The sequence below is a fragment of the Anas acuta genome, chromosome 1 (genome assembly GCF_963932015.1).
Source record: "Anas acuta chromosome 1, bAnaAcu1.1, whole genome shotgun sequence".
NCBI classification, from domain to species: Eukaryota; Metazoa; Chordata; class Aves; order Anseriformes; family Anatidae; genus Anas; species Anas acuta.
The window spans coordinates 141960859-141973772 of NC_088979.1; the positions used below are offsets into that span (position 1 = coordinate 141960859).

Below are 12914 nucleotides of genomic sequence, written 5' to 3' on the forward strand. Positions count from 1 at the left end.
ATCACTGCTGTGTCACAGGCTGTTGCCTTGAAATGCCAGAGCAGCTGTCAGTCTGAGCAGAGAGGTATCTGCTCTTTGATTCTGTTTGGAGAAGAAAAAAAAATTCTGCCTGGGGCCCAAATTTTTTTTTTTGGAAAAGTAACTCGAATTTTTTTAAGAAGTAAAAGTGCTGTAATCACTCAGGAAGGGTGTCAGATGGATAACGTCAGGAAGAGTTACTCTCATTTGGTGAAGAAGCACTTGCACTCAAATTAGCTTGTTAATGGGCATATCAGAGAAGGTACCTTTTGAGCTTCGAGTGTGAATGCGATTGATTGTAGGAAAATGAAGAAGTAACACTAAACAGCTCCTATTTCTCAAGTGCAAATACCGTGAAATGAAAAGCTCCATTGACAGAAAATGAGGAAAGAAATCTTTCCTTTAGGAGAAGGAGGCCCTTTTTTGAACGAGAGGGGTCTGTTGTGAGAGGAACTTCAAATTGGAAGCATGGGTGAGAAAGGGAAAAGATGCAATTAGCAATGAGGTTTCTTAACTAGCAAAGGGCTAGTAAGTGTTGCTGAGAAAGCCCAACAGCATAAGAAATGCTTGCTTTCTTGGTAGGAAAATTTGGGAAGGATCTTGGGAATCAGTACTGGTCCTCACAGGATGGTGAGGAGGATTATTAATTAGTCACTTGATCATGCTCTTGGGCAAGTACGAGCTCGAAAGCTTTAAGTATCTGTTCTTGAAAGGAAGACCCAAGTGTTCGGCTTGTGGCATGGAGGCAGAAATTTGTGTGATTGCTGTCAGCTCCTGCTAAGTGGGGAGAAGCTTAAGAAGCAAGCTTGAAGGTAAAGGTTTCTGCATTGTCTTTAATGTGGGAACAGGGTTTGGTTTTGATCCAGAAAAGAAATGTTGATGAAGAAAATGGCCAGTCTCTTGCATCAGTGCTTACTGGCTATAGCAAAATGGAAAATTCAGCAGCAACTGAAATACATGTGTGTTAATTCCTGTGAGCTAAAGCAAATATTGTTCAAATTAACGAACGACAAACTGAAATCTGGTCTGCAGGGACTGTACTGTGAATTTCCCCACATTTCCTTTGTCACTGGGAACAAACGATTCCACTCTCGGAGTCACAAGCCACCGAGACTTAATTAACGGATAGAAATTGCTTTGAGATCTTTGGCTGAAAAGCTGTGGAGTTCTAATGATGTTAGATTAAATGCAAAGGGAAGCAGTGCTTGTCTCAGAGAACGGGGAGGGTTTGAATTGCTATCACCAGGAATCGTTTCTCCTCTGGAGGTGGCTGTGTTTCCATCAGCATCCTTGTTCTTGGGGATGAGGGCTTCTGTTGGTAATGGAGGTAACCAGGCTAGGAGCAGTGCGTGTGCTGTCTTGGTGTAAAAAGCCTCCGTCACAATGACCAGGTGGATGCTCAGCTTATCTGGTAGGTTCTGCTGTGGTGGTTTAACACCGATAGGGAGCTGCTACTTCTTGCTACCCCAAGCAGCACAAGGGATCGGGGCCTGGGGGTTGGGGTCGGTTCATAACCGTTCAATACACGTTTTCTGCTCTGGGGGCAGAAAGGAAGATCTCTGTCTGCTCTAAGAAAGGTGCTGTAGTGAGAGAAAGGAGCAAGAGAAACGTAATGTTTGTGTACACAGCTGATTAATTCAAGATTACAAGGTGCCAGAACACCTTCTCAAGCTATTTGCCCAAGATGATGCATAACTTCAAGCTGTGTGGAAACAAAATTTGGTCTTTTACTTTTGACAGTCTCATAAAATTCTGTCCAAACAGGAAGCAACTTTCCTGTCGATAGCAATTCACACAAAGAAACAAAACACTGGAGGCTGTTACTACAAAAGATTGAGCTATGGTGAGTGACCACTCATGAGGAATGTGCAAGGAGGAGTGCAGGCTGTACAGGTAATAAAACAGTTACTGCAGCATAAGGCATCTCCTGCCTGGCATCTCAGAACTCGCCATGGCTGCTGTTCTGGGAAACAGCCCCATAACCTTGTTCAGTATTTGCTTCCACAGTGCCCGTGGGAGAACTCAACAAGTCACCTCTAAAACTCCATCAGTACTGGCAGAAGTATCTTTCTTCTCCCCGTTCCTTCTTTTAGACCATCCTTCCCAAATGTTGGAGAAGAAGTTTGACCGAAAAGTAGCCTGTGTGGTTAAACTAAAAGAACTAATTTTGTGATTTATTTGCAAACACAGTCTTGCAGGTTAGCATACAATTCTTTGAAAGAAAGGACAGGCTGTTTACTTTCACATCAGTCTGTGCTGAGAGGCAAGTATAAAGGCTGGAAGGTTAAAGAAGAACTTGTTTGTAACCTTTTTATTTTTTTTTAAAAAAAAAAGCTTTTCTAGGAGGGAGAACAATGCTGCAGAGGAAGAGGGTAGAGTGGTGATAGGTCAAAATTCAAATCGTTTCCATTTTTATACAAACCTAATTCACGGTAGTGGGAGCACCTTGTGAAGCAAGGGATTAAAACTCAAAATGAAATTATTTTTGTGGGAGAACATGACCTCTGAGGAGCGGTGCATAGCAGATCACGTTGAGGATAACCTGACAACCTTGATCAGCCTCTAATCTGAAAAGCTGTTAGGCATTGCAGGAGTGGGGCAATGCGCGGTGCTGAAACACCTGCAAATCATGCTTAAGGAGCAATCAAAGTGTGATAAACATTAATTAGTATAATACCCAAGCCCATAATGGAGGAAGGAACATTGATTGCGCTGTCTCACTTGGGATTTCTTTCTGTCAGAGATGGTGTGTGATGACAGCTTCTGATTGCACTTACTCAGACATGAAATAAGACTATAAAAAATGCTTAAAGATGAAGGAGAGAGAAGAGCAGAAAGCAAACAAGTTGATCTTTCTTTGAGTGGTTGAATGTATTTGGCTTTTTGTAAAAAGCACGCCTTTTTCCTTTTTGCCTTTCAGACTTCGGAGGTGAACTGGTTTTGAATGCTCCCCTAGCTTGCTGTAAACCGTAAATGGCTCAGCAGCTTTCCTCTGGCGCTCTCCATCTCGATTCTGCGATGTCGCTAGCAGCTGGGTAGAGTCATTGTGTGGGGGCGGTGGGAGGGGAACTCGGACTTCTCACAGCCCATTTGTGACCGCTGGTCACTGCGGTGAGGCAGTTTGGGAAGCACACGCTGGTGCACTCAGAAATTCTAGCCTAGTCTCTGGGCCTGTTTCGGTCTAGTGGCAGAGCATCGAAGCCCTGAGTTATGGGCCCTGGGGGTGATAACATTGATGTTTCCCCACCACTTCAGCAGCCTGAGGAGCCATAAAAGCCCACGGCCTTGTTTCAGCAAGATTCTTACGCAGATTAGAAGTTGAAAAAGTTTGAGATTTTATTATTCTCTGCAGCATACAAATGGAGTAGAACAATGACATGTCTCTGCGTCCCACGAAAGAAGTGGGCCCTGTAGCCTGAGACTGCTTCCATCGCAGCAGTAGTCTCTCCTCGCCTCCCCGCTTCTCCTCTCACTTCTGAAAACCTGCTGGACCTTGTCCTATGGGTCTGATGCTACCTCAAACATCTCTGGTGCTATTGTGCTGGTTTTGCAGTGGTGTGGAAGGAGGAGCAGCAGCCAGCACTGATATCCTTCATCATTGCCCTGCCTCATCACCAGGCTGCTTGTAGAGTCTGGGGATGTAACAAAATGCAAGAACCATAAACACCATCCCTTCTAATTAACACCTCCTGCAGTAAGGGAGGGATTTAATGAAATCACTCTTTGTTAGGAAAAAAAATGTCTTGACTTTTAGGCAAAAAGCCAGGGGTTTATAGAAAAATTTACCCTATGTACCTAGAAGTTTAGAATAACACCAAGCATTTCCCTGCTATCGCTCGGGGCTGGGAGGAGACCAGAAGTCTGGCTGGCTGTGATGTGTACAGTCCTCATTTAAGGGAAAAGTCATTTAATACTTGGGCTGCTTATCCTCCTGTGCAACTTAGTTTCTCATTCTGCTCCGTAATGTTCTTTCTCCTTGGTTGATCACTTACTTTTGTACTTCAGACATGAAATTGAAGTTCTTTGGTATTCCAGAGAGGTTTGCTCCCAGACTCCGCTGCCTTGTCTTTCTCGTTCACCTTGATGTGGAACTCACCTCTTCTCTCTTCCAATTCCCAAGTTTTGTCAGCCCTGTCACTGCGGGGTGATACGTGCGCTCAACGTGGACAGCACAGGCCCCGCTTCTGCTGTGATGCTTCCCTCCAGCTGAATTCTGTCTTTTCCTCAAGCTGCTTTGCTCAGTCACCTTTCTGATAACCTGTCAGCCTACCTTCAAACCTGCTCGGATTTTAAACATTTTTCTGATGCTGTCTGATCCTGAGAAAGTATAGGTGATAAAAATCACATTTTTTTTTTGGCTTTGTGAAGTGCTTGGAGACACTAATAGGAAGATGGGATTATTACCAGTGCTGGCAATTGACAGGCAGAGTCTAGTGTCCTGCATGCCAAATTCCTAATGCTTCATGTCCTTTTCCTGAGAGAGTAAGAGAAAAATTGTTTCTCCCCTCCGAGCTTACACAGATGCAGCTGGGGAGGTCTTTCAGTAGCTGCTGGATGTGAGGATTATCAGAGAAGTTATAAGGAGATAATCGGAAATGATCAGCTCTGCGGCTGCAGATGAGACAGAAGATATGGGGCCAGGAAGGGCAGTGGTGAGGTGGGATAAGTCTTCCTGAGAACCACTGGGGGGGCTTTCAGGGAGTCACCTCTAAAGTGGAGTCGAACACAAGGCAGCAGGGGGAGGACTTGAGGAGAAAGAAGCAACAAGATCGACATCAAGGGCAAGAAGGGGAGCTCAAGTGTAAAAAGACTTGAGAGGGACAGAGAATGTGAAAGCATGAATCTAAGCAGATGAAAGATTGGCTTTAATATCTGCATAGACAAAAATAAAAGTCTGTATGGATTATGAGATAATCTACTAGATAGATTTAATCTGCCGCATGCATTACTTCCCCAAAGAACAGCACTGGGCTGGGAAGGCTGCTTTGGCTCCACGCCCGGGTCCTGAAGGCAGGTGATGCATTCTCCGTGCTTCTGCAGGCTCCCCTTTCGCTCGTCCCAGAGCACGCGTGCTGCCCAAGGCAGGGGGCTGCTGCTGTACGCCTCCTGCTTCTTTGCTGCTCCAGTCGCGTTGAATCTAACCACAGGAGCTTGTGAAGCAGAAAAGAGCACCGAGAGCAAAATCACACAGCAGTGACTAATAGGGTGGGCCCAGGGCAGGTCCAGGTGCTGGTGGGATTCTCTTCCTGAGTGCAGGATTCCGAGGGGCAGCAAATGGAGCATTTTGTTAACACTCCTGCCCATCTTGCCACTACCTTTCAAATAAACACCACTCAGCCACTCGCTCCTTCCTAAAGAGAGGCTGAAGTCCAGCTGCAGCCCTGCCTCAAGCACTTTGCTCTGGAAGCCCTTGGGTTTAGGCTCCTCCAACCCTTCAGGTTTCCTTTCTTTATAAAGACCAATTCAGCACCTGCAAGTAAGCTCAGTTTCCACAGCAGGAGAAATACTGAAGTTGCTGGAGGATGCTTGAGCAGGATTTTTCCAGATCTTTTTTCAGTGCCTGTATGATATATCGTCCCTTATACCCAATGTATGCAACTGGAACTGTACATACATAAGCTATGCGTTTTTAGGAGTCTGTACATTTGATGGATTTGTTGGATTGAGGGGGTTGAGTCGTTGTTTTGATTTGATTTTTGAGTTTCTGTGCTCGGCAACGAATAAATCCCTTCTGCAGAGCGGTGGGTGTTGCTTCTGTGTTGTACGCCTGCATCTGCACCGCCTCAGGTGAAGGTTTCTGGCAGATCTCCTGATGTCAGCGGGTTCAGACTGGCAAATCTTAGCATGGAGATCCCAGGACAAAGCACAAGGAGTAGCCGTAATGGTTTGAAACGCCTGAGCTGGCACTGGACAACTTCCCCAGCTCGTGCTGGGAGCAATCAGTCTGTCTTCTGCTGCCTTTCAGTGGGTGAGGGTAATTCCTGGATTATTTGGGGTTAGGAGGGAAAGGTGAAGCTGTAGATAGAGAAGCTTCTTCCGTTCCCTTCTGGATGCATCATTTGTGTTGCAGCTAGGGCAGTGTTTGCCAGTCATGCCCTGGTTTTAGAGATGCCTTCTTTTTAGGAGAGGTCCCAGCAGACCTGCCATGAGGAGGTGTGCAGCACTGTGGGCTGAGAGGTGCTTGTCTTCCTGGTGCCCTCCTGCACTGCGGGAGGGACGCCGGTACCCAGAAGTGCTTTGGAGCAGGTGATGTGTCTGCTGTGGATGTAAAGGGGGGGGTGGCACCGTTCCTCTGCCACAGCAGGGATCCAACAGGATGAATGGGAAACGTGGACGTGGTTAAGCATGAAAGCTAAGGGTACCTGGGACTCTTCAGCTTGGTTGAATCCTGGAAGAGGACAACAGTAAGCCTCAATAAAACACAAACTAAACAAGCTATTTCCTCATTTCTCTGCATTAAAATGCACAGAAAGTTCTGGGAGTGACTTTCCTAGAAAATGTCATTATGGGCTCTGAGGATTGAGCCCAAGCTAGCAAAATCCTCCTTCAGTTCTCACTTCCCAGGTTGCTGTCCTGAGAATCAGCAGAGTGCTGGCTAAGGCAGTAGAAACCTTGCTTTTATTTAGAGCTTCAGGAAGGCTGTGTTGCTTTCTTCTAGGACAGATGTCTGCTCGCAGGTGAGAGGCAAAATGACATCATTGATTTAAGGGAGAAAGGCAAAGCAGAAATAAATGACCTGTTATTTTTTTCAGTTTTGAAGGAAGTAAAAATAGGCAGGTGGCCCCAGGAGCAGCGTGGGGAATAGAGGCGGTCAATACAATTATGAAACAGCTACAAAAGAGCTGAACTGTGAGGTAGGAAAATTTGCTGGGAAGGCCAGTTAGGGAAGGCTTAGGGCCTTCAGAGGCACTTCACGCTTGAACAAAACGAGGCAATGGGACAACCCCTGTGACATGGGAAATTTGCTGCAGCCAGGTGCTAGGAAATGCGTGCTAAAAGGAGCAACAGAAACTGCTCTGAGAAGCATCCAGGTTATAAACGATGTGGACATCCTCCTCTGAGACTGGGAGGGTGTGGGAAGGAAACCATGAACAGATTTGCTCTGGGTGTTGGTACAAAATACAAGCTGTTAGGCTCTATTTAAAATAAAAGAATGGAGAAGTGGGGAATAATACGGAGAGGCAGAGCCTCGTGAGGTTTGGGTTCGCTCATCTCCCTCTTGAAAAAGAATAAAGTAGGAACTGGCTGTGTGCTCTCCTGGCATATGCACGAGGAAGCATTTTCGTGCCCCCAAAAAGAGGGGTGCATGGTTATAAACGAACAGAAACACTCAGCTGGTTAGAGATGGAAGTAGGGGTCTTTTAGAACAGTACAGGAACAGGCTGCTCGTACTTAGAGGGTTTTTTTCACTTGCTGCAACCAGCAAGGGGCCTTTAGCGGAGTCTGTTTCTGTACTGGAGTGGAAAAGGCGTTGTACCGAGTGAAAGCACTTGAAAAGACAGGTTTGGGACAGTTGGAAAAGGGGAATCATGGATCACTGCTGATGTCAACTTTGTTGCTAAAAGGAATTACACAGACAGGGTGAAAAAAGCATGGAGTTCTCTACATAATTGCAAAGGGGGACTTCGGATGAAATTTAAGGACAATACTGGAGATTGAGCCGATGGAACTCACTGCTGCAAAGCAGCGCCAAAGCGGAGTGCTGTGTCTCCTGCCAGGTTGTACAGCCATAAAAACATTCCCTGCTGGTTTTGTTCAGGGGATGAAGTTTCAGAACAACTGTCAGCTTTTGAGCTTGAAGCTGGGGCACACGTACGAGTTACGCACAGGGAAGGAGAGTCTCTGCTGAGCAGGTGACTCCATAGTTACCTGTTGCTGCTGCCCGGTCCCAGTTCCTCTCCTCTGGCTGAATTGGTGTAGCAGTTCCTCCAGCATGGTAGTGGCAGTGTTGGAGGTTTGTCACACTCCTGGCTACAAGGTGCCCGCTGTAAGCTTTGTGGGAACAGGGATATGTCCACGTGGTGAACGCAGAGGTACCTAACCAGCAGTGCTGTCCCCTGCTGTCACAGAGCGCTTTTCTCCCCGCTCCCAAAACATTGTGATGCTGATCTAGTCATGCAGACATTACACGAGTTAGCAGACATCATTGCTCCAAATGAGGACCTAATGTTGCTTAACTGATGCAGGCACTGAGTCGCAAAGCAGCAAGGAGGAAGTCACGCACCACACTGCTGGTGGAGAGGACAGGATAAGCCTTGCGAGTTCTCAGCTCTGCGCGGCGGCATGTGATGCCTCTTCGTTTTTAAGAAACTATTTTTATTTAAAATATGTTGGCAGGCGATAACTGGCTGTGGCTTTATTAGCAGGCTCTGCAATGAGGTGTTTCTGCAGGCTGCCGTCCTGCAATTCCCCAATTTTCTGCGCTGTGCCTCAACCAGCCAGAGGAATGTTGTGCTGCGAGCTGCAGACCTGACTCTAGTTTCACATTGGACCGAGAGAAGCACTTCTCTCCCAGTACTATTTTGTCCTAGGAAACAACCCAGACACTGCGATTCACATCCTCCCCCTCGGCCTGGGCACTGGCTGTTGCCACAAAATCCCTGCCTTTGGATTCTTACCCTTAAGCACTGTGCTTGCTCCTCAGGATCTCCCAGCGGGTGGAGGCCAGCCGGGCACAACTTCAGGCCATCAGTGAGAGAGTCACCCTCGCACAGGCAAAGATTGAGAAGATAAAGGGCAGCAAGAAGGCTATTAAGGTAGTGAGGCTGCGTGGCCGCCCTTCTTCCTTCTGTTTCTCTTTACCCCAAAGCAAGCCCTGCAGAAGAACAGACGCTTAGCTTCTGCTGCTGCCCATCCACCTCTCTACGCCTTGCTTCTGAGCAGGAGCTGCGCTAAGAATCCTCTTCCTGACGAGGCCAGTTAGTGATTTGTAAGCCCAGAGACCACCCAGTTCCTGGCCTCGTGATGCCTGGATATGTTGTCACCCCAAATACTTCCTGAGAAATCAAAAGGCACATGCCCTCCATTTAATGCAGTTAAATTTTACAGTTCAATTCCCCTTCCTTCCTGCAAGTGGAAGCCTTTCCACCCGTGGCCTCCTGCTGCTAAGTTCCACTTTCAGAATTGATGGTTCATGCATGGTGGGGTCTGCACAGATAGCCCCTAGGAGCCCGTTCACCCCAAGGCTGTCCATTCCCACTGGACACAGATGAAGTGCTTTAATCCACCCCCTGTGTTTCTGTAGTGCAGGACTGCTTCATCGATGGGATTTTTAATTTCCTCCTTGTCTCCCCCCAGGTATTTTCCAGTGCCAAGTACCCTGCCCCTGAGCGGCTGCAGGAGTACAGCTCAATTTTTGCTGGTGCAGAAGACCCAGCTAAACAGAAATGGCCAAGACACAAGATTCAGAGCAAGCACCGAATGCTGGATGAGAAATCTCTGCAGGTAAGGAACAGGAGAAAAGGCCTTGAGAGGAAAACGTAAAGCAAGTGGGAGGCTGTTGGTCTCTTTGATGAAGCAGGGCAGGACTTTAGGGTGTAGGAGAGGAGCAGAATCTCTGTTTGCAGCTGGGGAGAGAGCTCCTGGTTAGCCTGCGGGCCGAGTGGCAGGGAGAGGCTACCTGGGGAGGTCTGAGGAGCGGTGGGTTTGGTGTGAAATGCTGCCGAGGAACTCTCCAGAAATCTGGGTCAACACAGAGCGGGGCTCAGCGTGGCCCCAGCAGCAGCCAGGAGGACAGGGGGGAGAGCCCCTTCTTAGCCACAGCCGAGCAAGGAGCCTGACACGCCTCGCAGTAATGAAATGTGACAGAGGGAAGTCTAATGTTTGCATTTATAGCCTCCTCAATTATTCAGGGCTTTCAGCAGAGGCTCACCGCCTGTTTTCACTTCTAATGAGGGCCTCTTTGCTGGGAGCAGTCACGGTGGCCTTTGCTAACTTCACTCACACACACACACACGCACAAGCCCCACCAGGAAGGCAAGCTCTCCTCGTGTCAGCTTGAGAGTAAGTGGTGGCAGCCTGTGCTGAGCACTTAGGGTTTGTGCTCTGGGGCGAAAGCAGTTCGGTTAGAATTATGTGTGGTTCTGCAGTTTTATTTAAAAAAATGTTTTCCTTCTGGGAAGCTCTCCTTGCCTCTCCACACCCCAAGCAGATGAAAACTCGGCTGTTGAGAGGATGCTTTAGGCTGGTAGAACAGGCAACGGCAGCTACCAGCAGAGGTGGTGTCCTCGTGGTAAGCCTCATGCCCTTGCCTTGCACATGGCCGTGATAGCAGCTAGCGTGGTCAGAGGTGAGCTGGCTCAGCCCCTCGGGCTTCTGAGGTGCTGGGCTCTGCCTTCGAGGTGGGAGCTGTGTCCCAGTGCTGCAGGTGTCCCTCAAGAGGCCAGAAAATGGGGTTTTCCAGTGGAGCATGGGAAATGCAGTCCGTCTGGGGTTGGGAAGCGGTCCCAGTGAAAGTTAGGGGTTACTGGAGTAACCTTGCTGGGCTTTAGCAGTGCCAGTAACTTGGGATGTCCTCGTGAGGTCTGCAGAGTCCATGATGGGCGAGGGGAGGCTGAACCGGCTTTTTGGCACCTCCTAACCTTCAGGTGCCAGCTCGCCTCAGCGTTGGCTATGTCAGGCTGCCGACCCTTTGGCTTGCAGCCTCAGTGTTGCTTTGAGAAAACTCATTTTTAAATGATATCTGAGCTCGCGGAGTTCTCAGCTGCAAGATGTTATTGATGGCTGGTGCCTATTCTAAATTACAAAACAGATCCAGGTATTTTGAGTAAGGCTGGGACTTCGGCAGCATTCAAATTAAAAGGATTTACATCTCAGAGTAATATGCTCAGTGCTTTTATAGCTGCCTTAGCTTAGCCTTAGGAGTAGAAGTAAGGAATGGCTGGCTTCTCGCTCCACCCTTACGGTGATGCACGGTCTTCCAGTGCTAATTGAAATCTACAAAGAGAGACTTAAAAAAGTATATTTGACTTGAGGGCTAAGCGTGTGAACAGTTCTAGCAAAAACATCAGTACTCCCTCATGCTTAAAAAATTAAACATTGGGCAATGAATATTAATAATCAAAAGAACTTACTTTTATTTCTGAATCTCTGCTTCCGTAGTCTCTAAGTAACAAGTTATATGGTTTTGCTTACTTGCTGGTGTAAAAATGCAGGATGTTTATTGCAGGGTCCTTTTCACAAGTTGGAATGCAATATCTGGGGGGAAAATAAAAAATGAAAACCTCCCTGTCTTGTCTTAGAGCATTTTAAAGTCTCAAAGCACCATACAGACTTCCAGTGGATTTGCTGAGCTGTGAGTAAGCCATTCCCAGGTATTTCTGGCTACTGAGCCCAATACCTGAAGTTTCGAGGAGCAGGAACTGCTTGTGTTGCTGAGATGTGCTCTTAGAGTCGAACCAAGAGTGCTCTCCCGTTCCCCCATGCAACTACAACCGGGGAAGAAGGGCTCAGAGCGGGGCAGAGCAGAGCCGCTGGGAGTAGCGAGGCGGCAGGAGGCTGCAGGCAGCGTTTGAAGTGGCGCATTTGGTCATCGGCTGGTGGCAGAAGCAAACCACAAGAGTGGGGCCAACTGTTTAATCTGACAGGCTGTCCTGGTTAGCTCCCTGGTGTCCTCTCGTCTGCAGCTCTATCAGCTCGGATCTGCGAGGCTGCTGCTTGTCCTAGTTTGACTGAGAAGAAGAGGGATTGTGAAGGGGCTGAGGGAAGGTGCGGGGAGGGGACTGGGATGAAGGTTTGTGGTTTCAGAGGCTTTCTGTGGGTTCAGGGACTCGGTGCTTTCATCCCCCTGGTGCAGTGCGTGCAGCAAAGCGCGCTGTGGGCGCTGAACATCATCCCCCAGCGTACCTGGCAGTGGGCGCTGTCATGCTAGCTGAAACGCTGGTCTGATCCGGGGTGGCAATTCCTGTGCTCTATAAAAGTCGAGCAGCTCAGATGTAGTAAGTCCTTTTCTAAAGGGAGCTCTATATATTATGCATGAAGTTTCAGAACCAGGAGAGAGGATATTTCAGTTCATTAGAGTTGAAAACTCCTGCAAATCCCCCAGGCTTTGCAAAACCATCTGGCACGTTCCACCCTGCACACTCCCTTCTGCCTGATCAGCCTAGCGAAGGCACGCGGTTCTTTCCCTAACCTCTTTTTCCTTTGTTTCCCCTGCGTACCCCCCCAGTGGGGTCACACCTCCTAAAACATCAGCTGAAGGCAGCAGAGGGGAGGTAACAGACGTGTTGCGGGGGCTTTGCCTGCATGGAAATGTCTGCTATATCCCGGATGGAGGCACAACAGCAAATGCCTTTTGGATGGAGGTGCTCGATCCCTGCCTCTGGCTACAGCACCCCAGTGGTGGTTTTAGGGGGAGGAGAGGAAGCAGCAGGGTCCCCAGCCCCCGCAGTGGATCCAGCAGCGTGGATGGGGTGGCTGGGCAGAGCTGTTGCAGTGGCTGTGCCTTTAGTGTCTTGCCAACCGGTGTCTGTCCCCTTGCAGGAGAAGCTCAAGTACTTCCCTCTGTGCGTGAGCACCAAAATCCACCAGGAGGACGATGCAGAAGAAGGTCTGGGCAGCCTCCCCAGGAACATCAGCTCCCTCAGCTCCCTGCTGCTCTTCAACACTACAGAGAACCTGTGAGCTGCCTTGCTTTCCTTGCACACCTTCTTTAAGCCTTTCTCGAGCTTTCCACTGCTGGATCTCCTCTTCTTTTTGTTCCCAAGCTGATCACTTTCCTTCTTTGTCATTCCTTCCTGCCCCCCGAGTGACAAGCCACCAGGAGAGGCTGGTGTCCTGCTGGGCGCTGTAGGGCGTTCTCAGGCCAGGAGGTGTGAGGGGAGAGTTGGGGAGTGGCAGCAGTGGGGGGGGGCTGTGCTGGAGGGACGGGGAGCTCATCAGCTCCTGGCTGTGGAGGA

General features: G+C 48.6%; 1 protein-coding gene across 2 annotated transcripts in view; it reads left to right on the forward strand.

Moving 5' to 3' along the window:
- The window catches only part of WASHC1 (WASH complex subunit 1), a 37186-nt gene that overhangs the window by 20951 nt on the left and 3321 nt on the right, over nucleotides 1-12914 (forward strand). For both annotated transcript variants that reach the window (XM_068661647.1, XM_068661658.1), the window contains exons 3-5: nucleotides 8663-8774; nucleotides 9316-9462; nucleotides 12499-12635. In XM_068661647.1, coding sequence (XP_068517748.1) covers nucleotides 8663-8774; nucleotides 9316-9462; nucleotides 12499-12635 — 396 coding nt within the window. The remainder of the gene's footprint in view (nucleotides 1-8662; nucleotides 8775-9315; nucleotides 9463-12498; nucleotides 12636-12914) is intronic.